At 56.4% G+C, this 26,957-nt stretch overlaps 1 protein-coding gene across 5 annotated transcripts in view; it reads left to right on the forward strand.

Moving 5' to 3' along the window:
* The window catches only part of SH3PXD2A (SH3 and PX domains 2A), a 234,593-nt gene that overhangs the window by 102,668 nt on the left and 104,968 nt on the right, over window positions 1-26,957 (forward strand). For all 5 annotated transcript variants that reach the window (XM_089314355.1, XM_002718709.6, XM_002718708.6 and 2 more), the window contains 2 exons: window positions 14,994-15,070; window positions 25,270-25,361. In XM_089314355.1, coding sequence (XP_089170481.1) covers window positions 14,994-15,070; window positions 25,270-25,361 — 169 coding nt within the window. The remainder of the gene's footprint in view (window positions 1-14,993; window positions 15,071-25,269; window positions 25,362-26,957) is intronic.

Raw genomic sequence — 26,957 nt, forward strand, 5'->3', positions numbered from 1 at the left:
CACTGGCCCAACCCAGAGGATGCTCCGACCCCAGCCACGCTTCCTCATCAGATTAAGTCAGAACATCCTCTCTCCCTGTCTTGTAAGAGTGACATTTGGGGCCAAGGAGATTGCTAAGGTGTTCATTTCAGAAGACGCTCTGGAGGTGAGAGACTGGCCCATGAACCCCACGTCCACGAGAGTGTCTAAAGCCATGGACCCGGTTACGTCATACTGTTAGGAGGGAAGAGGGGATCTTTTAAGGAGGAGTATTTGGCAAGTGAGGGAACCAGGGAGGAGAATTTTTTTAAAAAAATATTTACTTATTTATTTGAAAGAATTACACAGAGAGAGGGAGAGAGGGAGAGAGCGAGAGAGCGAGAGAGCGAGAGAGCGAGAGAGCGAGAGAGAGAGAGAGGTCTTCCATCTGATGGTTTACTCCCCTAAATGGCTGCAACAGCCAGAGCTGTGCTGATCTGAAGCCAGGAGCTTCTTCCAGGTCTCCCACGTGGGTGCAGAGACTCACAGACTTGGGCCATCTTCTACTGCTTTCCCAGGCCATTGCAGAGAGCTGGATTGGGAGTGAGCAGCCGGGACTCAAACCAGCATCCATATGGGATGTCATCATTGCAGCTGGCAGCTTTACCCACTATGCTACCATGCCGGTCCTCCCCTTGGGGAGGAGAATTGAGATGAGTAAGCCCCCAGCAGTTTGGTGGCCAGGTAACTCTTTCCTGATTGGCAGGTTTCCCACATATGGCTTCTGGTTTCTGACCTGAAAGGTGAATCTCAAGTTTATGAGTTGGTAGTTGGTGAGGATGGCCTACGTAAGAAGTACGTGGTGGGCAGGGAAGTTCTTAGGTGGCAGAAAGACTTGTCCTGCAGGAGGACATGGGAGAGCTGTTCCCGGCATGAGCCCAGAGAACTTCTTGCTGACTTGTCTTTGGGAAAAGGTTGCAAAGCTTTCTGGAGAATTTTGTCTGAGGCCTGGCACTTTTAGCAGATTAGGCCATTGTGAGCAGGACAGAATTTCTGCCCAAGGATTGTAGCTGCTATTTATTAAATGTACACTTTTGCCAGATGTTGTGCAGAGGGTTTCATGTGCTTATATTCTCTAAGTTCATGTCAACAAACCTCATTATAAATGACGTGCAGGTTATAAGGAGGACATGACTTGTCCAGGCTGCTCAGATAGGAAGAGGCAGGGCTGAGTTCAAACCTGGGTCCCCCCCACTGCTAGGCTCAAGCTCTTGACCACTACTTTATCTGTCCTGGAAGTGGTTGCTACAGAGAGGTACTGCCTGGAGAGTTAACAGTGAAAGTTCAGGATAAAAGAATGAGTACATCACCTTCACCAGGATGTTAGCATGTCCATACCTAGTTTTGTGTTCTGTATCATTTTTTTAAAATATATTATTTAGAGGCTGATCAAGTTGTTCTTTTAACCAAGTGTCACATTCTTTCAGTGAAAGTCTCATCTCAATTATTTTGTTACCAAACTACAGAACGTTAACTGGCCACCTAGTGGCAGACTGTGGAATTGCAGGCATAGTCCCCAGAAGGTTGGTTTCTCAGAGAGCTATAAACTGACCACATAGCGACAGTCAGCACAGATACTGTTTTCTTTTCTTTTACTTTTTAAAGATTTATTTATTTTAAAATGTGAGTTACAGAAAGAGAGATATTCCATCTGTTGGTTCACTCCCCAGATGGCTGCACTGGCCAGGGCGGGCCAGACCAAAACCAGGAACCAGGAGCTTCTTCCAGGTCTCCCACATGGGTGCAGGGGTTCAAGCACTTGGGCCATCCTCTGCTGCTTTCCTAGGCACATTAGCAGGAAGCTGTATCACAAGTGGAGCATCCGGGATTTGAACTGGTTTCCACATGGGATGCTGGTATTGCAGACAAGCGGCTTACGCCACTGCGCCACAGTGCCAGCCCCCAGATACTGTTTTCTAAACCACAGTTTGACAGAGGACTAAAAATGAGGAAGAAAAAAGTCCTACTTTACTTTGGTTTTTCTATGTGACACCAACTCTAGAAAGTTTTCAATGGTGCCGTGGGATACGTCTCGTGGTTTTGCCTAGTCGTTCCCAACACTTGGTGAAGGGGAACTTCTGGGCCTGTTTCGCTGTACCTGACAGCACTTCCTGTGACGCTGGCGTGGTCTCACGTGTGTTGTGATAGATTTCCACTTACTCATGGTGGTCCCCCACCCCCACCCCACCATGAGGACAAGTCATAGCCCTTCCCCCAGCCTGAGTTTCCTCATCTGTGAAATACAAGGATTGGACTGGATGCCGTCTAGGTTTTCTCAGTCTCTCAGCATTTGTGATGTAATAGCTGATAAGACCAAAAGAAAAAAATGCCAAATTGTGGACTATCGTGGCAAAAGGGAAAACGTATTAGGTGGGAGTAAGGTCTCCTCGGCTTGCCTCAGATCCCACCATACCTGCAGAATGTGGCTGGCGCTGTGCGCGGCCAGCTGTGTGCCCGTCCCCTTGCACCGCATGCCCCCTCTGCATTTCCTCTGAAAGCTGTAGGAGCCCCTTGTCTGGCTGTTCCCTGCAGAGGGCTCCTGCTGACACAGTGCACACTCAGCCACTCAGCCGGGACCTTGACCTTCACGCTTGCCAGGGCTTCCTGGGTCAGATGGGGTTCTTATCCTCTCTGCGCTAGGCCTTTGGGGGAAATCATTTAGGGTTAGCAGGAATTCAGTGCAGGTTTCAGTAGAAACGTGGTCTATAAATAACGTGCCCGAAAATACCCGGAGGTGTGAACACCCGGGGGCAGAGCAGTCATGATCCTGGAGGCCTGGGCCAGGGTGCGAGTCCTGTGGTTGCTTTGCTCTCGCTGAGGGTGCTTCTGATTTGCAGGTGGGCTCTGGGTTCTGGAAATGCCCTCCATGCTCGCTACCCTCACACTTACCTCTTGGCAAACCTCTGCGAGCAGGTGCACACGCTGGAGCAGGGCACCGCACCGGCAGGAACGAGCCAGGCTTCCAGTCCTAGCAGTGTGTGGCTTGGGGACATTCAGAGGACATCTCTGAGCTTCACTTCTTAAAAAAAAATATTTACTTGAAAAGCAGAGTGACAGATATGAGAGAGAGAGAGAGAGAGAGAGAGAGAGAGAGAGAGAGAGATTCCACCTACTGTTGAAAGAGTGAGAGAGAAGCTGGGGGGGGGGATCTTCTGCCTATTAGTTCACTGACCAGGCCTAGGAGCCTGGAACTCCATCCAGGTCTCCCCCATGGGTGGCAGGGTCCCAAGAACTTGTGCCATCTTCCTTTGCTTTCTCAGTCACATTAGCAGGGAGGCGGAACAGAAGCAGAGCAGCTAGGGCTCCAACCTGAGCTCTGATCTGGGATGCAGGCATCCCAAGGGGCTGCTTAACCTGCTGTGCCACAATGCCAGCCCCCCAAGCTTGCCTTTCTTCACCTGTGGTCGTGGAGATTTTCGAAGCTTAAGTTTTGAAGAGCAGGAGCATCTCTTATTTTATCTTGGGTAAGAGGGTGGTGTCTAGGGCCAGATTGCCTGGGTTCAAGTCCCCATGCTGCCCCTTGCTCGCTCTGTGGCTTTGGGAAAGTTGTTTCGCCTCTCTGTACTGTTTCCTTGTGAAGTGGACGCTGTAATGATGTCTGCATCACTGGGGAAAAAGCAAGTCAGAATTTATCAAGTCCTCCAAACAGTACTTGGCACATAGTAAATATATATAATGTAGCAGGTTAAGCTGCTGCCTGCTGCACCGGCATCCCATATGGGCGCTGGTTCGAGTCCCAGCTGCTCCACTTCCCATCCAGCTTCCTGCTAATGCACCTGGGAAAGCAGTAGAAAATGGCCCAAGTCCGTGGGTCCCTGCACCCACGTGGGAGACCCAGATAAGACTCCTGGCTCCTGGTCTTGGCTTGGCCAAGACCTTGCAGCCATCTGGGGAGTGAACCAGCTGGTGGAAGACCTCTCTGTTTGTTGCTCTGCCTTTCAAATAAATAAATCTTCACAAACAAAAAATGTTAGCAGCAGTCTTGTCCTAGGTGGGCAGATCCACTTGCAAGACAGCTTGCTCATGTGGCCAGCAAATCGGCACTGGGGGCTGGCGGGAGGCTCAGTTCCCGGCCGCATGGAGCTCTCCATAGGGCTGCTTGAGGGTCCCCTCATCGTGGAAGCTGACCTGCCTCAGGGTGAGTGATCCAGAAGAGAGGTCAGAAAGGAAGCCTCCAGGTCTTCTCTAGCCTGGCCTTGGAAGGCAGCATCTCCACAACCTTCCATTATCCCTCAGGTCAGCTGTCTTCTGGGCCCTCAGCTCTCTGCAACAGTGCCGGTGGCTGGCAGCTCTGGGTGCTGGGGTAGGGTTGGGGCTGCCTTGGAAGGTAGGACAGATAGCTGAGCCGGAGTCCCTGGTATAACCTGTAAGTGCAGAAGCTGTGACAGTCCCCCAGTCCCACGTGCCAGCCCAAGTGCCCTCTGAGTCCAGCGTGGCCACCAGCACGCTGTCTGACATTGGGCAAGGCATGGCTGGCCCTGAGCTCACGTTGGCTGCAGAAGGGGAGGGGCTGGATGTGACGACCTCTGAGGGCTCCTGGTTTCATCCCCGTGAGCCCTGGGTGTGGGCTGAAGTCAGTCACTGCCACAGCCCAGCCCCCAGAGCAGTAGCCAGCACTGAGGGGAGCTGAATGAGTGATGCCTGCTGACCCTTCCTGTAGAGTTGGGGTAGGGCTCAGCTGTCCCTTGTGGGGGAGGCGGGCCGTGGGGAAACACGTTTGGTACGAGAGGAAGGTACACAGCTAAACGATTAAGAGCCTGGCCAGGCACTTTGGGTCTATGTCAAGAAAGAGGCCTTGTACATCAAACCACCGTCCCCACTGGCTCTGTGACCCTGGGCAGAGCACCCACTGTTTCTGACCTTCAGTTTACCTGTCTGTAAAATGGGAACAGCAGCAGCCATGAAGAGCAAGTAACGATAAACATAAAGGACACAGCCCGCGCTTAGCGCCCGGCAGCTGCTCTGTGAGTGTCGTGTTTCATCAATGAGGGCACTCCTGTGGCTGTGGGCGGTCGCTGCAGAGAGCTGGCCATGTGGGCTCAGCTCTGCCGGCCCCACAGGAGAGCCAGGCAGCCCCTCCGGCTGGCACGGCCAGGGCTGTGGTTGGGGGCCCTTTTCCAGTGGGGGCCCTGCGGCCTGGCCATTTCCTCCGTTTCATAGCATCAGAGCTGTGCAGGCACCTTCCAACATCACCGCTCTGAGCTGCCTCTTCCTGTGGGGCCCGCTCTGTGTGTCCCTGGGAGGCCTGGCCAAGCCCCCTGTGGGCCATGCCCCGGGCAGTGGCTGCCAGGAAGCTCTGCCCAGGGTCCACTGCCGTCCCCTTTCCTGAGGGCAGCGCCCCTGCAGGGGAGGAGCTGGCGCTGCCTGGGCTGAATGGGGCCCTTTATTCCTGGCCCCCCCCCCCCCAGGCTGCAGAGCCACCGCCCGCCACACCCACACCCACACCCACGCGCGCAGCAGGCCTAGCCCGGAGAGTTAACCGCTCACTGGCCCCGCTCTGTCTGCATCCTGGAGGGTGTGTCCACTGTCTCCCTCTGTCCCTAACACCCCAGGATGTGCGTGTGTGACAGTGAGAGGGACGGCCGGGGTGAGGCCAGGTGGCCACAGCCCCACTGCCTGACTCAGCACGCCTGAGTCCGGGCCATCGTGCCGGTGCTGTGCGGGCCCTGATACACGGACACTAGGGTGATTGCTGACCTGCAGGAGCCTCTGAGGGCAGGGCCCGGGACCTCCTTACACACCACAGTCTGCCAAGGCCCCTCGGCCAGTGACATTCACGCTGAAAGCTGCCAGGTGTAAGGCGTCTGCATGTGCAAAGGGCACGGGTGGGAGCGGTGCTCCTGGAAGAGGGTGGTGGGCTCCCAGGCCCTGAGGTGGGGAGGATGGCTGGTGTTGGTGTTTGTGGCGGGAGCCAGAGGCTGCATAGGCTCATGGGCCTCAGAAGGGAGCTTAATGTCTTGTATTTATTTATTTCCGTTTATTGGAAAAGCAGAGAGATCTTCCATCCACTGTTTCACCCCACCCCTACCCCAAATGCCTGCAATAGCCAGGGACTGGGCCAAGCTGAAGCCTGGATCCTGGAACTTCATCCGGGTCTCTCCTGTGGGTGACGGGGACCCGAGTACTTGAGCCATCACCCACTGTTCCCAGGGTGCTCGTTAGCAGGGAGCTGGAATCGGAAGCAGAGCCAGGACTGGAAACCAGGCCTATGATATGGGTTGCAGGCATCCCAGGCAGCGGCTTAACCTTGCTCTAAATGCCCACCCCACGGAAGCGAGTTTCAATTTTACCCTCCGTGTCCTGGGAAGTCACTAAAAGGTTTAAGCTAAGTTACATTTTTTTTAAAGATTTATTTTATTTATTTGAAAGACAGAGTTACAGAGAGAGAGGTAGAGCCAGAGAGAGGTCTTCCTTCCCCTGGTTCACTCCCCCGAATGTCTGCAATTGCCAAAGCTGAGCTGATCAGAAGCCAGGAGCTTCTTTGGGTCTCCCATGTGGGTGCAGGGGTCCGGGTACTCAGGCCGTCTTCTACTGCTTTCCCAGCATATTAGCAGGGGGCTGGATGGGAAGTGGAGCAGGTAGGACTCAAACCAGCACCCATATGGGATGTCAGCGCTGTGCCTGTGGCTTTAACCTGCTGCACCTCCGTGCTGGCCCCAAGAGCACTTCTCTTAATTCTTTTTCCAGCAAAAGCCCCAAGCTGATTGCCCCTGCACCAACTTGGGCCATGTGCCTGTGGTTGGACTATACTCACAGACTTTGGGGTGGGGTCAGCCCCACTGAGATCACACAGATTGAAAATGAAGGAGCGGCCGGCGCCGCGGCTCACTAGGCTAATCCTCCGCCTTGCGGGTTCTAGTCCCGGTCGGGGCGCCGGATTCTGTCCCGGTTGCCCCTCTTCTAGGCCAGCTCTCTGCTGTGGCCAGGGAGTGCAGTGGAGGATGGCCCAGGTGCTTGGGCCCTGCACCCCATGGGAGACCAGGAAAAGCACCTGCCTCCTGGCTCCTGTCATTGGATCAGCGCGGTGCGCTGGCCGCAGCGCGCCAGCCATTGGAGGGTGAACCAACGGCAAAGGAAGACCTTTCTCTCTGTCTCTCTCTCTCACTGTCCACTCTGCCTGGAAAGAGAGAAAGAGAAAGAGAGAAAGAGAGAAAGAGAGAAAGAGAGAAAGAGAGAGAGAGAGAGAGAAAGAGAGAGAAAGAGAGAGAAAGAGAGAAAGAGAGAGAGAGAGAAAGAGAGAGAGAGAGAAAGAAAAGAAAGAAAAGAAAGAAAAGAAAGAAAGAAAATGAAGGAGCAAGTGAGTTGTCCCCAGAGAAAATCAGGGCACTGTCATAAAAATAAAGGTGGCGGGCACAATCCACCCATGCCCACCGTGCTGGACTTCAAGCCAGAGGCAGGCTCTTGACACGCATCTGGAGGAGAGAGAGGGCTGCCAACCTTCCCCATCTGGGTGTTCCTCCCAGAGCTTGGTCATGCCCACTGCCTCTGGCCTCGGCCTCTCAACCTCACCCCAGCCCCCGTGAAGGCTGAACAAGGCCAGGAGCTGGAAGTGAGAAATGGGACTGGGTGTCCGGGTGTAATCTGATGCAGTCAAGCCTCAGTGGGGATGCTGTCACAGCTGCCCCGGGCTAAGAGCGCCCCTGCAGAGGGGGAGCAGGTGGCCTGTAGCCCCCCGCCCCGGCAGCAGCAGGTCAGAAATGACATGAGCATCAGGGGAGACACTGAAGAGACAGCGACCCCTGGGCCTGCCCCACCGCAACTCACATCCACGCCTGGTCAGGGCTGACCAAGGTGAAGGTCAGCAACAGCTGCACATCGAGGTCAGGACTGCTTGCAGGAAGACAGGAAGTCAGAAGGGCTGACTTTGACTCTGCTTCTTCAGTCCTCGCCACTGGCCCATACTTATTCATTCATACTTGTGGGGAGCAACCCGGACTAGACTGAGTTACTGGAATTAAGACTTATTCTATGCATCTGCTCTCCCACAATATGGCGCTGGGAGAGAAGTAAACAGCTTCCGCACAGCTGCCTCCAGTTCAACTGATAAACTGTAGGACTTGCTCCTGATTGGAGAGCAGCGTACTCGGCGTGTGGGCAGCCGAGTTAGGATTGGCGGAGGAGGACTATAAAGGAGGAGAGAGACGGCATGCACCAGGAACATCTATGGGGAACATCTAAGGGAACCCGTGCAGCCCCCGAGAAAGCCGGCCGGCGGTGTGCCGCTCCCCTGCGGAAGTGGGGAATGTGGCCAGGGGGAACTGCCCTTCCACGGAGGTGGAAGGGATAGTAGCCAACCCGGGAAGAACCAGCAGCAAACCCGGGGAGGGCCGAGCAGACAGAAAGAACAGCGCAGGGTCCTGTGTCGTTCCTCCACGAAGAGGGGGAGCGACACATACTGAGTGTGAATGACTACTCCGGCCCACTGTGCCGCTCTCCAGGGACGGGTTTATTGACCTTCACCAGAACCTGAAATCACAGACACTGAATTCTGATTCCGTATTCTTGGGGCCATTGCCAACCCTGCAGGTGGCTACCGCATTTACAGCATCAGAAGGCCCAGGCTGATTCTCATTGCACCCGCCTGGCTTCCTCGGGGAGTAGGGGTTGGTAACAGACTGGCTGAGAGTGAAGAGGGGGCTGTTGGCGGTTTGCTTTCCATGATGAAGGAGTCATACATCTGTTCTCTTTGCCCGTCTCAGCCCAAGGCTCTTTACTGAAGAGCCTCTGTCATCGTCGGTCTGCCAGCATGCACAGGAGGTTCAAGGTGCTCGACTATGGCAGTTGGACCTAAGGCACATTGCTTGGCCCAGCCCACTTCACATAGAGCCCAGGGCAGGTCTTGGGACTGCAGGCATCCAAGAGAGGCTTCATGGAGAAGGCAGCATAGAACTGGTGCCATGGGGGTGGGAAGGGATTGGGTGGACAAGCCCAAGGGCACTTGGAATAAAACCAAACTCCTTTCCGTGGCTTCCAGGCTCCTACACAGCCTCTAGTTAGTTATTCATTCACTTGTTCATTTAAAAGGCAGAGAGACAGAGATCTTCCTTCCGCTGGTTCATCCTCAAATGCCTACAACAGCCAGGGCTAGGCCAGGCTGAAGCCAGGAGCCAGGAACTCAGTCCAGGTCTCCCACATGGGCGTCAGGGACCCAAGTACTTGGGCCATCTCCTGCGGCCTCCCAGGGTGCGCATTAGCAGCAATCTGGATTGGAAGGAGAGCCAGGTCTCAAACCCAGACTGTTTGACATGGGACGCAGGCATCCCAAGTGGCACCGGAACCAAGCCATATGCCTACCCCTACCCCGGGCTCCTTGCTGTTTCGCAGCATGCCGTGCAGTTCTTTCTGCCTCTGGCCCCAGGGTTTTGTGTGGCTCCCTCTCCTCCTCCACGCTCCACTGACCCTCAGAGGGACTTCCCTGACCACTGTCAGAATTCTCCCACCCTCCGAGCACCCCTCTCCACACTACCATGTTGTATTCTTTATAGAGGTGAGGAAGACGCACACAAGATACTAAGTGCACAGAATGAGGCTGGCTTTGTAGCCCAGCAGGTTAAGTAGCCACCTGTGAGGCCTGCATCCCATATCAGAGTGCTGGTTTGAGTCCCGGCTCCTCTGCTTCTGATCCAGCTCCCTGCTAATGTGCCTGGGCCTGGCAAGCAGCAAATGGTGCCACCCATGAGGGTGGCCCAGATGGAGTTCCTGGCTCCTGACTTCAGCCTGGCTTAGCTCAGCTGTTGTGGCCACTTGGAGAATGAACCATCATATGGAAAATGCCTCTCTCTCTCTCCCTTTCCCTCTCCCTCTCTCTCACACTCTGCCTTTCACGTTCATTTTTTTTTAAGACTTTATTTATTCATTTGAGAGGTATGGCTTTCCCAGGCCATAGCAGAGAGCTGGATTGGAAGAGGAGGGACTAGAACCAGTGCCCATATGGGATGCCGGTGCCACAGGTGGAGGATTAACCTATTGCGCCACAACGTCGGCCCCGTTCATGTTTTTTTTTTTTTTTTAATTTCATGGGAAAATGCAATTAAAAGGTAAATTTAGCAGCAGGCATTTGGCCTAGCAGTTAAGATTCGCGTGTTTCACAGTGGAGTGCTTGGGTTCAATACCCAGCTCCGGCTCCTGACTTCAGCTTCCTGCTGTAGAGACCCTGCAGGCAGCAGTGAGAGCTCAAGTAACTGAGTTCCTGCCGCCCCGGGGGGATCTGGACTGTGCTGCTGACTCCCAGCCTTGGCCAAGCCCAGTCCCCCTTACTGTGGCCTTGTGAGGAGTGAACCAGGGTATGGGCGTTCTCCTATCTTCTCCCTCTTCTCTCTCATACAAATTTTGTAAAGGAATCAATATTTTGGCGCAAAAAAAATTGAGGTCCATGAGTCATTTTCTCATAATATGCATTTTCCACAAACTCTGTGATGACCTCTCAGGCATGTAACCAAGCTACTCACGGGATATGCAAATATATGCAGTTCCCCCCCCACACACACACCTCTCCCAGCTGGAATGCACACACCCCCGAGTGACCATCTGACTTGCTCGGCACAGTGGCCCAGGCCTGGAGCAGAGCCCGCACGCCAGGTCTCCATCGTGACAGTGCTGGCTGGATGGGTGGAAGGAGGAGGATGAAAGGGTAGTGAATGGATGGATAGATGGAGGGAAAGAAGCAGGGAAGTCAAACGAATAGTGTTCTAGGCGGCAGGAAGGCAGGGACGAGGGAGCTGTCGGAGCACGCGACACTCTGTGCTCTGAAGAGGGGAGGCTGTGAGAATAGATCGGCCTGTTCAGACCAAAAGAGGTTCTGAGGCTGGCCCCCCGCATCACCCCTGTACAAACAGGTGCTAGCCCAATTAAAAGGACAGGTGCCTGGGCTGGCGCCGCAGCTCACTAGGCTAATCCTCCACCTGCGGTGCCGGCACACCGGGTTCTAGTCCCGGTCGGGGCGCCGGATTCTGTCCCGGTTGCCCCTCTTCCAGGCCAGCCCTCTGCTGTGGCCAGGGAGTGCAGTGGAGGATGGCCCAAGTGCTTGGGCCCTGCACCCCGTGGGAGACCAGGAGAAGTACCTGGCTCCTGCCATTTGATCAGCGTGGTGCACCGGCCACAGCGTGCTGGCCACGGCGGCCACTGGAGGGTGAACCAACGGCAAAGGAAGACCTTTCTCTCTGTCTCTCTCTCTCACTGTCCACTCTGCCTGACAAAAAAAAGACAGGCACCTGGCTCATGGAGGTTGCTGCAGAACTTGCAGCTGGGTCTGGTGTTCTGCTCGTCCCCGGCTCTCATGGGCGCCCATGGGTGTTGCTTTTCACCAGGAGAGCCCTAGAGGCTGTGGCCGGCTCTCAAAACCCCACGCCTTCACCGCGACTCTCAAGGCTTGCATGATCCCAGCCCAAGGAACTCTCTGCCTGCCCTCTCCGCCTCCTGCCCTGAACCCCAAAGCCCCAGCTCAGCAGCTTTACCGCTGTGTGACATTGCACAGCCCCTCAGCCTCTCTGAGCCGCCACTTCCTCTCCTCTCCGACGGGCCTGGTCCAAGCCCCCACGCCGAGGAGCATGCAGGGACTGAGTGAGCAAGCCCCATGGGAACCGCTAGTGTGCACTGGAGCGTGGTGAGCACTACTACCATCACTACTCTCCTCACTCCTCCAAATTCCTCTTAGGAGGTGGGGAGCAGCCACGGCCATGGCACCCAGGTTCCAGGTGATGACACAGAGGCCCGTGGAGGAAGGACCCACTTTGGGGGTGCACAGCCAGCAGGGCCCACCTCGGTAGTCTCTGTTGTAAGAAGGGACAAGCCTCAGCAACTTGGGGCTGTGGGTGGGCGCCAGAGCCTTCCCTGTGCAGCTCACCCTGCATCTGGTGGTGAAGACCAAATGGGCCAAGTTACGACCTTGAGTGCCCTGTGGTCTCAGCCTCCTAAATGAGGATCTCCCTCTTTTCCCCCACTCCCTTCTCCCCCTCTCCTCTCTTCTCCTCTTCCCCCTTCCTCCCCCACCCCCAGCCCTGGTTGGCACTCTGAGTGCTGTAGGGGTTGGGATTCCCCATGGAGAAGTCAGGCCGGAAGTCCCTGCCAGACCTTGCCACTCTGTCCCCTTCCAGCCATCAGTGCCCAAGCCCCAGGACAGAGAGAACGTGCTGCTACCCTGGGGACTCAGAGCGCAGTGGTGCCCTGCTGGGACCAAACAAGCTCCCCTCTGACCCGGCCACTGACAGCCACCTGCGGGCCTCAGCCAAGGGCCCCCTTCCCTCCTGGCCTCCATGACCCCCAGCTCCTTCAGAGGCCAAAGTGTCCCTCAGCATCATTGGTACTAGTTCTGTCTGCGCCTGCGCCAGGAGCAGTGTCTCTATCTCGGGGAGGTTTGGCCTCTGGGTGGGGCCAGGGGGACCCAGTGCGTCTCCCCATCTCCCTCCTTTCCTATCTGTCCTCTCACTGGTGACAAAGGGCAGACAAGCCATGTTTGGGGGCTGAGACCTCTGCCCCATCAGGGCTGTGGGCCCCAGTCCTACCTATGGTCTCCCCTGTGGTTTCCTCACAGGGTCCACTGGCGTCACAGAGCTGGGCAGTGTCCAGCTCCTGATGGACAACCAGCCCGGGTGGAAAGCCCAAACTCCAGCTCCAGGCCTGCCTGTCATTCTGTCAGTCCTGGGAATGGGACTTCTCAGGCCACACGTTTATTTTTACCCAGGGACCCCACGGCCACCCACATACGCTCCTGCAGCTCACAAGCAATAAAGCAACAGGCAACCGAAAAAGGGGAGGTGGCACAGAGGCAGGAATGCCAAGTGTGTGACATCTTCCCCCAGGAAGAGCGGCTGTCTTCTGTGACTTGATAAATCACGTTTGATCTCCTTTCTGAAGGCGGGGCTTCTTTATCTTGACTTCACAGTTCGGTCTGCACAGCATCGCTGTCTGGCAGGGGATGGCCGGCTCACAGCAGCAGAGAGCTCGGGGGAGGGTCTAGAGATGAAAGCCGGTGTGCTCACAGTGCTCACTGAACACCTCTGTGTGCAGAGCCTTGTGCTACCTGGAGCAGGCTGGGCAGACAGGAGGAAGGAGCTGTGGACCACACGGGTGTGGGGCGGGGGTGGAGGAGTCCATGGGAAGCTCTCACACGTTGGGTCCCATGAGGGGCTGGTGGCCGGGACCAGTGATGACAGGAAGTCCGGGGGTGATTGCAGCATTCAGGTGCCTGCCTGTGCCCCCTCTGCTGGCCTAAGGCTGATTACCTGCACACCTGGGGATCCCTACCTGAGGGCTTGTTCTAGCCCTGGGAGCAGCCGCAGCCAGAAGTGCCAGCAGGGACATCCTTGGGAGCAGCCCTCCATGTGGGGAGGGACTTGGAGGGTAAAACCCCAGCCCCAGCCTCAGTGTGGACCCCTCAGAGGTGTGTTCTGTCCCCCAGGCTCCAGTCGCCCACGGCGGTCACTGACTGGCTTGGTAACACTTCCCTTCCCTGCCTTGGTCCCGTCTCCCCAGTGCTGTTGCCCGTGACTGCTCTGCAGATACGTGACTTGCATCCAAAGCCTTGTTTCCGGGGCTGCTTCTTGAAGAGGGGTCCACCCAAGCCTTCCTCACCACTCGCCGTGGACGTGGCAGCAGCTGCAGTGCCCTGCCATGCAGTCTGCATATTTGCTCCCACGCGGAGGAAACCATCTCAACTAAGAAGTGATGAAACTCCAACTAGTTTGCATGGGAAAGAGAATGTTACTGTTTAACCCATGGAAAAAGTACCAGGCAGACCCTAGGTGCAGAGACAGCCAATTCCAGCTGCTGAAATGACATGAAGGGAACCCGTGCCTCTTTGCCTGTGCACTCTGCTTTTTAATCACTCAAAAAGTGTCTATTGAGCAACTAACTGCCTTTTTTTTTTTTTACCTCTCAGGCAATAATAAATTTGGTCACTAGGGGCGCCAGACTCACCTTCTGCTAATTTAGCAACCATAGGAGAAAGAAGTCTGGGGGCAGTGGGTCCCCCATCCATCCCCCGTCCAATCACCGTGACTCTGGTTGACTGGCATGCATCGCCTGCCTGCCTCATCAGGGCATGTGTCTCACCTCACTGGCACTCCAAGAGCTGTGAATGGAGGAGGCCTTCCTGGAGGAGATGCCCTTGTAGCTCTGAGTGAGCACTTCATCGTGTGCTGGGCTCTGGGGGTCTGAGTCACGGACACTATAGCATGGCAGAATGAGCTGAGTGCACTAGGGATGGACATGTCATGGGTGTTCTGGAGAGAGGGAGCTTACTCCCAGGCCGAGCAGGGAAGGCCATCGGAAGAGGGGGCATTGGCCCTGGACACTGACGGCCACCTGCCGCAGAAGTGCCCGCCGTGTACGGTCCCGAGCATCAGAGCAAGGAGTTCAGATTCCAAACTTAGCAGCCAAGAAAGGGATGGTGCCTGGATGTGTTTGTTATGCTTGAACGTGGCCGGCGTGAGGAAGCCCGCCGGGAATGTCTGAGGGGCTGGTGTTTCCTAGGGACCTGTAGAGAGGCCGGGATGGCTGCAGGCTGGGGGACAGTCAGGCTGTGACAGCTCTGAGTCCTTTGGCATTGGCTTGTGGAAATAGCCACCCACCTACTCTAAGAACAGGAGTTAGTGCCCGGCCAGCAAGAATGAATGCCAATTTCTCAAGAGGGATGGGCCTGGAAACAGCCTAGCTGGTGGGTTGGGCCATACTTTATTCATTTGCAAGTCACTTGAGCACCACGCCCACCTTGGGGCCCTGATCCTGTCATTAGACCCAAACAAGGTGACTCGGCCAGGTTGCTCTCAGGAGCTGCAGATGGCGTTCTCCAGGGCTCCTCAGCTGCCAGAGAGGCCCTGGGCCCGCAGCCTGGGGCATCTCCTGCCCTCGAGGCCAGGTGACTGCAGCAGGCAGAGGTGCTGGCAGGCGGTGGCAGCCGAGGTGCAGAGTGGCCGAGGCAGAGGGATGGAGGTGGCAGCTTGAGCCGATCACGCAGCTCACGAGCCTCTGTCTTCCAGGCAAGATCCTCTTCCGGAGGAGCCACATCCGGGACGTAGCCGTGAAGAGGCTGAAGCCCATTGATGAATACTGCCGGGTAAGGGGGTGTGGGGGCTGGGCGAGGCCCGTCAGCCTGAGCCTGGCTGGCTGGGGAGGGAGGCTGTCTGGGTTCCTGGCCAGGGCAGTGGGTGTCCCTTGCGGAGGGGACACTCTGTGGCTGGGGCACGAGGGCCTCCGACTTACAGCTCAGCCCCAGCTCCTTTCAGGACGCATCCCTGTTCACAAAATGCAGCTTAAAGTCACTCCCACCAGCTTGGGAACCAAGTCGGGGGGCCTGCTGCTGCGGGGGCACTGTCTGTGCCATTTTGCTGTGTAAGGAATTGTGTCTTTGGATGCCTTGTGGGATGTTGTTCTAATCGGTTTTAAGCTCAAGAGAATCTGGAATATACACTTGTGTGAACATAATCACATCAATCTTTTTTAAGAAACAGATTTATTAGGCCGGTGCCGCGGCTCACTAGGCTAATCCTCCGCCTAGCGGCGCCAGCACACCGGGTTCTAGTCCCGGTTGGGGCACCGGATTCTGTCCCGGTTGCCCCTCTTCCAGGCCAGCGCTCTGCTGTGGCCAGGGAGTGCAGTGGAGGATGACCCAGGTGCTTGGGCCCTGCACCCCATGGGAGACCAGGAAAAGCACCTGGCTCCTGGCTCCTGCCATCGGATCAGCGCGGTGCGCCGGCTGCAGCGCGCCAGCCGCGGCAGCCATTGGAGGGTGAACCAACGGCAAAGGAAGACCTTTCTCTGTCTCTCTCTCACTGTCCACTCTGCCTGTCAAGAAAAAAGAATAAAAAGAAACGGATTTATTGATTTATTTAAAAGGCAGTTACAGACAGTGGGAGAGGCAGAGAGACAGAGATACAGAGAGAAATCTTCCAGCTTCTGTTCGTACCCTGAATGGCTGCAGCGGGTCTCCTACGTGGGTGGGAGGGCCCCAAGCACTCTGGCCATCCTCTGCTGCTTTCGCAGGTACACTAGCAGGGCGCTGGGTCAGAAATGGAGCAGCTAAAACAGTGGATGTCAGAGTTGTAGGCGGCAGCTCAACCCGCTGTACCACAACACCAGCCTCAGTCACCTCAATGTTTTTCTTTTAAGATTTATTTGAAAGTCAGAGTTACACAGAGGCAGAGGCAGAGAGAGAGAGAGGTCTTCCATCCGCTGGTTCACTCCCCAGTTGGCTACAACAGCCAGAGCTGCGCTGATCCTAAGCCAGGGGCCAGGAGCTTCTTCCAGGTCTCCCGAGTGGGTGCAGGGGCCCAAGCACTTGGGCCATCTTCCACTGCTTTCCCAGGCCACAGCAGAGAGCTGGATCAGAAGTGGAGCAGCCGGGACTTGAACAGACGCCCATATGGGATGCCAGCACTGCAGGCAGTGGGCTTTACATGCTGCGCCACAGCACCAGCCCCTCATTTCAACCTTAAAAACACAGATGTCTACCTGCACATTTTTTTTAATATTTATTTATTTGAGAGGCAGAGTTACAGAGAGAAGGAGAAACAGGCAGAAAAGTCTTCTATCCGCTGGTTCACTCCGGGTCAATCTAAACTCAGGAGCCAGGAGCTTCTTCTGGGTCTCAAGCGGTTGCAGGAGCCATCAGCAAGGAGCTAGATTGTGAGAGGAGCAGATGGGAAATAAACCAGTGCCCATATGGGATGCCAGTACTGCAGGTGGAGACTTAGCCCACTATGCCACAGTGTCGGCCCCCACATACATATCTTAATAGAGGCAAATGTGCACACACACACACACAGGCTGACACAGCCAGTGGCGAGGAGTGGAGAGCAAGACCACAACCAGCTCGTGAGCCAGAGCTCCTTGACTTTGATCAGAGCCTGCCACCCCCGTGGGGAGGACGAGAGGCTCCCATTTGAGTGTCCTTGGTGCTTGGCATCCTAATGGCCAGGCTACCTGGCTTCTGGCCGCCTACTAGCTTCGTGGGCTCGGCAAGTTGGTTCACTTTGCCAAGCCTCACTTTCCCACGTCTGCAGAGCAGGGAGGAAAACGGGGCTGCTGCAGAGGTGGTCATGAAGGCGGCACGAGCCCACGCACGCGGGACAGCAGTGCCCGGCGTCCGGCTCGGGGAAGACACCTTTTGCTGTTACTACAAGGCACAGAAGTTTTGTCTGAAGCAAGCAAATTAGAAAAGGGTTATTTAAAGCAAATAGAGAGGCCAGCACTGTGGCATAGCGGGTAAAGCTGCCACCTCAGTGCCAGCATCCCATATGAGCGCCGGTTTGAGTCTTGGCTGTTCCACTTCCAATCCAGCTCTCTGCTGTGGCTTAGGAAGGCAGTGGAAGATGGCCCAAGCCCTTGGGACCCTGCACCCACATGGGAGACCCGGAAGAAGCTCCTGGCTCCTGGCTTCAGATCAGCACAGCTCTGGCCTTTGCAGCCAACTGGGAAGTGAACCAGTGGATGGAAGACCTCTCTCCCTGCCTCTCCTTTTCTCTCTGTGTAACTCTGACTTTCAAATAAATATATAAATCTTTTTTTAAAAAAATAAAGCAAATAGGAAGTTTAAAAAATCAAATAGCAAATAAACAAAAAAGCAAACAGATGATTCACATTCCTACTGGGCTCCACGGGCTTTCAGAGAATGTCCCAGCTGGCATTCCTGGGGTGTCTGTCTCGTGGGTCTCAAGGAGAGGCAGGCGTGGCTTGATGTCTCGTGGCCAGTGCAGGTGTCAGGGTGTCAGAAGGAGAAGAGCCGCAGTGGGACCCCAGTGCCCCTTAGCAGCACGGTGACCTTGGGCAAGTTGCTTTACCTCTTGGAACTCCAGTTTCTCCACCTGCTGGTGGGTATGGAGACAACGGTCTCAACGCAGGTGTCGGGCCTACTGGGTAAGCTGCTAGGCCATGTCCCAGTTGAAAGTTCCTGGATTTGAGTCCCAGCTCTGCCCCCAACTCTAGCTTCCTGCAAATGTGAAGGCAGCAGATGATGGCTAAAAGAGTTGAGTCCCTACCACTCACATGGGGGATCTGAATTGAGTTCTTATCTTCCAGCATTTGGGGAGGGAACCAACAGACAGGAGCTTGCTCACTTTCTCAGTCTCTCTTTCTCTCAAATACTTTTTTTTTCATTTAAGATTGACTTTATTTATTTGAAAGGCAGAGGGACAGAGACAAAGGGAGAGAGAGAGAAAGATCTTCCATCTTCCGGCTCACTTCTCAAATGGCTACAATGGCAGGGCTGAAGAAAGAGCTGGAAGAAGCTCCTGGCCAAAGCCAGGAGCCCAGAACACCTTCTGGGTCTCCCACATGGATAGCAGGGCTCTAAGCATTTGGGCCATCTTCCACTGCATTTCCCAAGCACATTAGGGAGCTGGATTGGAAGCCAGGCATCCAGAATTCAAACTGGCACTCATACAGAATGCCAGCACTGCGAGTGACAGCTTAATCTGCTATGCCATAATGCCAACCCCAAATTTGTTACTGCAGGGCTCGCGTTATGACACAGCAGGTTAAGCCTCTGCCTACAACACTCTCATCCCTTATGGGCACCAGTTCAAGACCCTGTTGCTCCACTTTGGATCCAGTTCCTTGCTAATGTGCCAGGGAAAGCAGCAGGAGATGGCCCAAGTACTTGGGTCCCTGCACCCACGTGGGAGACCCAGAAGTCCCTGAATCCTGGCTTCAGCCTGGCCCAGCCCTGGCCATTTGGGTAGTGAACCAGCAGATGGAAGGCCTTGTTCTCTCTTTCTGTCTCCTCTCTCTGTAATTCTGCCTTTCAAGTAAATTAAAAATTAAATATTAAAAAACTACTTCCCAGAAGTTGAGTGGGACAGTGTGTGCATGTGTGTGTGTGCGTGCGCGCGTGTGTGTGTGTGTGTATATATATAATCTATTTATTTCTCAATGTTTTGTAACTCTGGAAGTGCTCTGTCCTTATTACCCACAAGGTTCTATTTTACTCTAATATTTTATAAATCTGAATCATTATGCCTAGCAGTAAAAGTGCTAAATAAGAACCGAGTTGCTGAATTACCTAACCGGAAGTAATTCTAGGAAGGCACGCATTCCCATACACTCTCCAGGAAACCAAAGTGGGGATTTTCTGCAGGTTACCGTGGCCGCTCGGCCCTGTCCTGAAAGGATAACCCGATGATAGTTAACTCCCTGGAGCGGGAGGCTCCTCTTCTGGTCTGTGTTCATTTTTCTCTTGGAAGGACATTCACTGTTTTTAATCCAGTTGATGACTGCAGCCTGGGGTGTTATGCCTTTCCCATGAAGTTCAATCCACGGGGAAGTGATGGAGGAGGGGCCGAGGACGGGAGGAAGCCTTTTCCATGAGGACTGATGGCTGCAAGTCCTGCAGCCGGGTGCTGGGGAAAGCCATCTCCCCCAGTAGCTGCAGGAGGAACTGGCCACCTCTAATCTCCAGCGGGCTGCTGGTGCCTGGGGGAGCTGCTGAAGTGGGGTCTGCACCCTAGGGGCCTCTTGTGCTCATTAGCACAGCTGGGAACTGCTCAGGGCCAGGCTAGGAGCTGTGTCCCAGGCCCACCAAGCAGCCCTGCCACAGGCTGGAATGGACTCGGAGAATGCAGGGGGCGGCCAGTACAGTGTGGCATTTAGCTCTGCTGACCCAGCAAGCTGGCCTCCGTGGTCTGATTGAGAAACCCACTGGCCTTGGAATGATCATGAGAGATGAGCCAGCCACAGTTCATGATAATGGCCACTCGGTGTGACGTTTCACAGCTCTGCCACCAGACAGCCCTAGCTGCCACCACTCAGCACCCAGTCCTCTGCTCAGTGTCACTGCAAGACCAGTCCCCCTCCCCCTCCCCCGCCTTGCGCAGCCCTGCCCCTGCGACACACTGGTATCGATATGCCTGACATCCAGCCCTGCTTGCCTGGCCACACCTTCCTCCGTGGGCCTGCTGGACAAAGTGTGCTCGGAGTCTGAGATTTGCTCCCCCAATCATGTAGCTGGCTCAGCACACAGAGCAGCCGGCTCCGCTACAGGGCCTCAGACGGGGAGAGTCTGTCCATGTAGCACAACTCTGCACACTTGTGGCCTCCTGCCCTCGCCAGCCAGCCAGCCAGTCACCGCCTAACGGTGGCTTCACAGCCAGATCTCAGGGTTCATCACGGTCATGCGTGGAGCGGCTTGCATGAGCATCCTGGGGAACTCACGAGCACCCACCGTGGTTGCTCCGTGTGTCAGACACCTGGCACTCAGGGCAAGGTGCAATCAAAGAGGCTCCGAAAGCATTTCTGTGCTTCTCAAAGTTAATTTAAAGGGCAGTGTGTTATATGCTTACTGTTATTATTTGAAAGTCGGAGTTACAGAGAGAAAGAAAGAGACAGATCTTCTGTCCTCCGGTTCACTCCCCAGTGGCCACAGTGGCCGGGGCTAGGCTAGGATGAAGGCAGGATCCAGGAGTGTCTTCCAGGTCTCTCATGTCTCTCACCCTGGCTTTCTGCCTGGTGATCTAGAAAGAACAGTCCTGGCAGGGCAGGTTAGAGGCAGCCCCCAGGGGCGGGGGAGGCACAGGGCAGGACTGCAGCCCCCTGTGCCGCACCCCCCTCCCCCGACCCAGAACCACCAGGCTGTCACCTGTGAGGCATGCACTGATAAGAAACTGAAGCTGCTGAGAAGAGGGAAACGGTGCACCCATGAATGGCACCCACGGGGGGTTTGTCAGTTGCAGAAATTTGTTCTTTGTCCTAGGATAGGCGTCCTCCAGAGAGGTGGGCTCCATGGAGGGTGGGGGCCTGAGCCCAGGCCACCCAGCCTGCCCAGGCCACTTGGATTTGCAAAGCAGCCTCGTGCCCACTGACACACACAGCCACCCTCTCCCTGTCTAGGCCTTTGCCATCTTCAGTGATGACACCTGGCGTGTGAGGTGGGCTTGGGGTGGTGCGAGAAAGGGGAGGGGCCCTGGCAGAACCGGCCAATTGTGACAACTGGGTGGCCCTGCGCCTCCCTCCTCAGTACCCCCAGCCTGAGCTCCCTCTGCGCCGTTTCCCCAGCTCACCAGCCCCCTGGATCACAGAAGAACAGGACCGGGAGGGAACTGGGGTCAGCTCAGTTGACCTCCTAGGGTACTCGATGCTCCCAGCAGTGCCCCTGGACAGTGTTCCCCAGCCTGGATTCCGAGGGCTATGAGGTCACATTCGTTCCAGCCCTTCTGCAACCCTGGGGCCCTCGGGAGTCTCTGCCCTCACCTGGGTTGGAGAGGCACAGTGAGATGGAGCGACAGATCAGATGAGTGAACTTGCTGCCCCGAGCCACAGAAGAAACCCCAGAATGTCTCTGAGCCACATTGGCCCCAGCCGGAGGTCCAAAGGAGGAGTCCTTTGGAAAACCAGCTCCCCAGTCAAATAAATCCCTGTGGGTGACACTGCAGACAGCAGAGAGTAGATCAGACAGAGCAAAGGAGCTGGACTCGGACAGCCTGATTCAAAGTGGTGCTGCTTACGAGCTGTGTGGCCTTAGGGACTGACTTAACCTCTCTGGGCTTCCTTCTATAACGTCTGAATCATAGTCGTCCCCTTCTCTTGAGAGTTGTTGTGATGACTGAATGAGACAGTCCCCCAGGATGTCATTGCTGTAGGAGCTGGCCCCATCAGAGTTCCCGTGGTACAGCTCAGGGGCCTTGTCTAGGATGGGGGCGGCTCTCCAGGAACCAGGTGACATGGGCCTATAGAGCTCATTCCATGAGACATCCCTTAAAAAAAAAAAAAAAAAAAAAAAAAAAAAAAAAAAAAGATTTACTTATTTGAAAGTCGGAGTTACACAGAGAGAAAAGGAGAGGAAGAGAGAGAGAGGTCTTCCACCTGCTGGTTTATTCCCCAATTGGCCGCAACAGCCAGAGCTGCATCTATCCGAAGCCAGGAACCAGGAGCTTCTTCTGGGTCTCCCACATGGGTGCAGGGGCCCAAGGACTTGGGCCATCTTCTACTGCTTTCCCAGGCCATAGCAGAGAGCTGGATTAGAAGTGGAACAGCCAGGTCTTGAACCAGCATCCATATGGGATGCTGGCGCTTCAGGCCAAGGCATTAGCCCATTGAGCCACAGCTCTGGCCCTGTGAGACATCCTTTGGATGACTTCGAGAACTAGTCTGTTTCATCCTGGAAGAAGCGACAGCAGAAAGGTGATGTGGGCTGCCCAAGGCGACACAGCAGGTGTCTGCAGAACTGGGGCTCCAGTCAGGCTCTGCTGCCTTGCACTCCAGTGCTGTCTGTAGTGCGCACAGTGGCTTTCACCTATGGAGCCACAGTGACAGAACTGGGAGGACAAACCTGTGTTCTTCATTCCCCTCCCTCACCTTCCCAGCGGTGGGCAGGTGCCCTATGAAACCCCTCGGACTGATCTCCCAGAGGGCGGGAAATGAGTGGCCGGCACGGGGATGCAACCCCAGGTCTGCGTGGCCTCCCTAGCACGGGACCCGCCTAGTCCGTGTCTAGTGGCAGACTTGAGCCAGGTGGGGGGCTCCCAGGAAATATCTGTGCTGCGTCTGCCACCACCCTGTTCTTCCCCGAATGACTGCGTTCAGGGCTCTCCCGCTCGGCCTTCTTGGCCACATAGGCCCCGGGGACTCAGCGCCAGCCTCTCCTGCCAAGTGGTTTTGGCCTGGGCTTGGCAGCAGCGCTGATGGGAGCTGCAATCAGGACGGGCCCTCAGCGTGGCTGCCCGCAGGCTCCCTGGTAAGTAAAGATGCCGCGGCTGTTGAACCAAAAGGCTGCTTTGTCTGGGGCCCTCACAGCCCACGCGGTCCTTGTGCCCGGAATGCTGCACTCCGTCGGCATCAAGGGCCCCTCTGTTCGCCGCTGGCCCTGGGGCAGCAGGGGCCTGTGCCTGTGGAGGGCAGCCGTGCAGAGCTGGGGGAGCGTGCCCTGCTGCCCCGCCCCCACCCCTCCCTCTCTGGGAGGTCGCCAGCCAGTGGCTGTGCATGCAGCCGGGCCTCTGGCAATGGTTTCCCTGCTCCTGCTCCCCGCCCCAGCCCTCCTCTGCACTGGCCTGATTTCCCCTGTCTCCCTCCCTCCCCCACCCCCCTGTCCATTTGTCTGTCTGTATGCATATCTGTCTCTGCCTGTCCCTCCCTGACTCCTTCCCCAGGGGAGAAATCAGCAGGTAACACATGTGTCAAGTGAAAGCCGTGGGGTACAGGCTCCACCCACCCTGCCCCCTGAGCGTGGGGCTGGAACTTTGCCCCCTCCCACTGATGACCTCAGCCCACAGCAGCCCTGAGGCCATGAGGTCCGTGGCCTGAACAGAAGGTCTTTCTGTAGCGGTGACACTAGGGCCCATGCCCGTGTCCAGCACACCCTGAAAAGTCCTTGCATGTGTCAGATGATTGCAGAAGTCACCGGGGCCCGATGCGTGGGAGTAGCTCAATGTTAATTTCCCCCTTTTCCGTTTGCCGGCTGCTGCTCTGCTCCTGGTGCGGCAGCTTAGAGACGCGTGCAAAGCCTGGGGGCCCTAGCAGACACCACTGGGAGTTGCGCAGAGAGCTGCCTGCTGCAGTCTGGTCGTGTCCCGTCCTGCCTGGGTGTGGAGACAGGCCCTCCTGGTAGGATGCCTTGTGCCTGATGCCATCCTGCCTTGTGTGACCAGCTCAGAGGAGCATTCACCCCGGCCTGCCTCTTCCTCATTCACATAATTCTGTCCGTGCAGCCCAAGGCTGCTGTGCTGGCCTTCGCCCCACTCTCTGGTCCCTGCTGCGGGGAAGCAGGCCACCGTCCACCAGAACCCTTGTTCACTCACTCAGTGGGGTGAACACGCTGCTGCGTGGCCAGCAGCATTCCAGGGCCTGGGGACACAAAAAGCAACAGAACAGCCCCCAGCCTGCTGTGCAGAGCTGCTCTCCCAAGGCCGTCTGCACCTCCCTGGTGCCTGGGGGCTGCCCCTGGCCTCTGTGAGCCCCCGTTTCCTTGTCAGGGACGCGGGGGTCCTGCACTCCTGAGGCTTGTCATGAGGGTTCCCAGTGACACACTCCGAGGACCCGCCGTGCTGGGTGCGGGAGCCTCTGGGTTGCAGCCAGCGTCGGCAGAGGGGACGTGGAGAGGCCCAGCCCGGTGCCGGGTCCTTTCTGATGGGCCCAGAGCCGCCAGCAGGCCCTCACCCGCTGTGCTTGTGCACTCCCCCAGGTCTGGGTTTTGCTCTTTCTTCTCCTGGCCCCAGCACTGAGTTTGCTTGTCCCCAGCCCCCGGCCTGCTTTGGCAGTGCCCTCTGTCTGTCTGGACTGAGGGATCTTCCCTTGCTCCAATCTCCCTTCCCCACCATGACTCTTTGGACCCCACAAGCAGGCTATACCTGGCCTCACCCTACAGCTCCTGGCCCCGCTCTGTGCGGTCCCAGGAAGGAGCTGCCAGTGTGCAGCAGCACCTGTGACATTCTGGGACCCTAAAACCACTCCCAGCTGGCCCGCACCCTCGCCTCGGCTGTCATAACCCCCAAGGTGCCCAGTGCTATCCAAACCTGCCTTGCCCCTCTCGCCTGGCTGGTGCCCTGTCTTCTCAAGAAGCCTGCCACGCCCTTCAGCTGACCCTGTTCCCTGCAGGCGTCAGCCCAGCCAGGCGCCTGCCACCTCCCGCTCCAGCGCCCCACCCCTCGCTCTGTGTCCTTAGGCCACACCTGCGTCCACTCAGCACCTGCAGCCACCACGCTGGATCCCTGTGCCCTTCCTTGCATGTCCTGCAGAACTCAGCTTGGAAGAGCCATTGCCCAACCCCCTCCCCACAGCCTTCCGGGTCCCAGCACACTCTCCTGTAGCACCCAGTTCACCTGGTTGGTGGCTTCCAACATGCCATGGATCAGTCATTAGTTGCATGGTCTAGGGAAGGGGACCATCTGGCGTGGCCGGACAGTGGCTAGTGGGAGACAAGGCTGGCAGGACGGCGCCCAGCATTGTTACGCTAAGGATCTTGGGCCAGCACAGTGACCAGTTCCTGAGGGCCCAGCTCAGCTTCCGCAGCCATTGTGTTTTCTGGGTTGACTCATTGTTTAGTTGGCCAACTGGTTATTTCTTTTCAGTCATCTTGCGCATTTGTTAAGTGTCTGGCTGGTTAGTCGAGATGCCTAGCTGGGTGGCAGAGGGAGGAAAGCAGCTGCAGCCGTTGGCCGGTCGCTGAGTCGCTGGTTCGTTGTCTACCGGCTGAGCAAGTGGCTTCGTGGCTACATCTTCCGTGACTCAGTCCTGGAGCCTTCCCATCGCCATCAGTCTGACCCGCCCCTCTCGGTCTTCCTGTCCCCAGCCTCGTCACACCTAATGCCCTTGCTTCCTGTCTCTCCACAGGCCCTGGTCCGGCTGCCTCCCCACATTTCACAGTGTGATGAGGTCTTTCGGTTCTTTGAGGCCCGACCTGAGGACGTCAACCCCCCAAAAGAGTAAGTGGCAGCTCAGGCCTGCACTGTATTCCTGGGAGGTGTGGCCTGAGGCCAAGGGGACGTAGGCAGGCCCGTCCAGGTCGGCCAGGCCCGGGACAATTGGCCGGTGAACCCAAGACGGTTGTCCCCCAGGCTGCTCACTCCCCTGTACCCCAGCACTGGCAAGTGAGGGCGTCTTTACCTTTGGGAGGAGGGTTTTCTGCAAACTTTCCAGCTCACAGGGGTTAGAGGGAGCAGAGGAGCGGACAGGAGGGTAATGGGCACCCGTTCCTCAGCCCCTGCCCTCTCGTGTCCATGGTGGAGTTCCGAGCCAAGCGCCGTGTATGCCGGTGTGGGCTCCCGGGCTGAGCTGTCACCCTGGAGCCCTCTGCAGACCTGGGCTGCTGCGACAGACTTTGTGATCATTCCCAAAAATGACCCGAACTTCACCCGGTGGGTTTAACCGCAGAAACCGGAAGCTGGGCGGCTTTTTGTCCTTCCTGGAGTCAGGACGTTCATCACCCACGACCACATGGAGTCTACCCTGCCGGCCGTCCTCCCTCACTCAGGCGGGCAGGAGAAGGCAGCCAGGGAGGGTGCTGGGTGGGAGAGAGGCTGGGGAGGGGACTGAATGTGATGCTAACTGATCTCCTCACTCTGTCTGCTCCTCTGAAGTCTTAAAGTACAAGGGTGGGTGGGAGAGAGGCCGCTGCTGCCCCGTGTCCTGCAGGGGGGAAGGAAGGATCAGGACACAGGGACTGTCTGGGACAGGGGCGGGGTTGGGGGAGGCAGGGAGCCACCTGCTGATGAAGACAAGGATAGGAATTGCATGGCTCCAGGGGCACCATTCACCCTGCACAACCTGCACCCTCATACATGGCAGCCCTGCCTACTGTTTCTCTTTGCACCCACAATGAAAGACTCAGACCCTGACGTGGCCTAGGCAATACCCAGCTCAGAATCTCACCCAGCCTGGCCAAAGCCCTCTCTTGCTGGCCGCTCTATTCCAGGCTTCAAAAAAAGAGCAAATGCCACCACCCATGAGAAACGCCTTAGCAACCTGGTTCCCAGAGTGGAAAGGGTGCAAGTACAGGGCGCAGAGTGCGAGGTCGGAGGTCCGAGGTCCACAGCCCCAGCTCTGCTGCCTGCTGGCTGCACGGCCTCCAGGCCCTTTCTCTTCTGCAAGGGGGAACAGTGAGCCGTCCCTGCTCTTGCTGCCCCACCCCCACCCCCACCCCACAGAGAGTTATCAGAAGACTAGGGCAGGCACCCAGAGAGGTTTGCACCCAGGGTGAAGCATTCTCATCCCCACATTACAGATAAGGAAACAGGCAGGCTCGCAGCTGGAGCAGGAACCTGAGCCCAGAACTGCCAGGTTCCAAACAGAAGCCCAGACTCTCTCCCTTCCTGCTGCCTGCCTCATGGTCGGGGACTCAGTGTCTCTTCTGTCGTTCCCTCTCTGTGTGCCCTCCCCTTCTTCCCTGGGCACAGGAAGGCTCTGGGGACTGGCAGGTGCCGCCCTGGACCCACACCTGCCAGGCTCCGGCTGCGACATCCTCCCCCAGCCTCCCTTTCTGTTTCCGTAAGGGCAGAGAGGTGTCGAGGTGTCACTGCTCC

The sequence above is a fragment of the Oryctolagus cuniculus genome, chromosome 15 (genome assembly GCF_051225735.1).
Source record: "Oryctolagus cuniculus isolate XC-2025 breed Fujian yellow rabbit chromosome 15, ASM5122573v1, whole genome shotgun sequence".
NCBI classification, from domain to species: Eukaryota; Metazoa; Chordata; class Mammalia; order Lagomorpha; family Leporidae; genus Oryctolagus; species Oryctolagus cuniculus.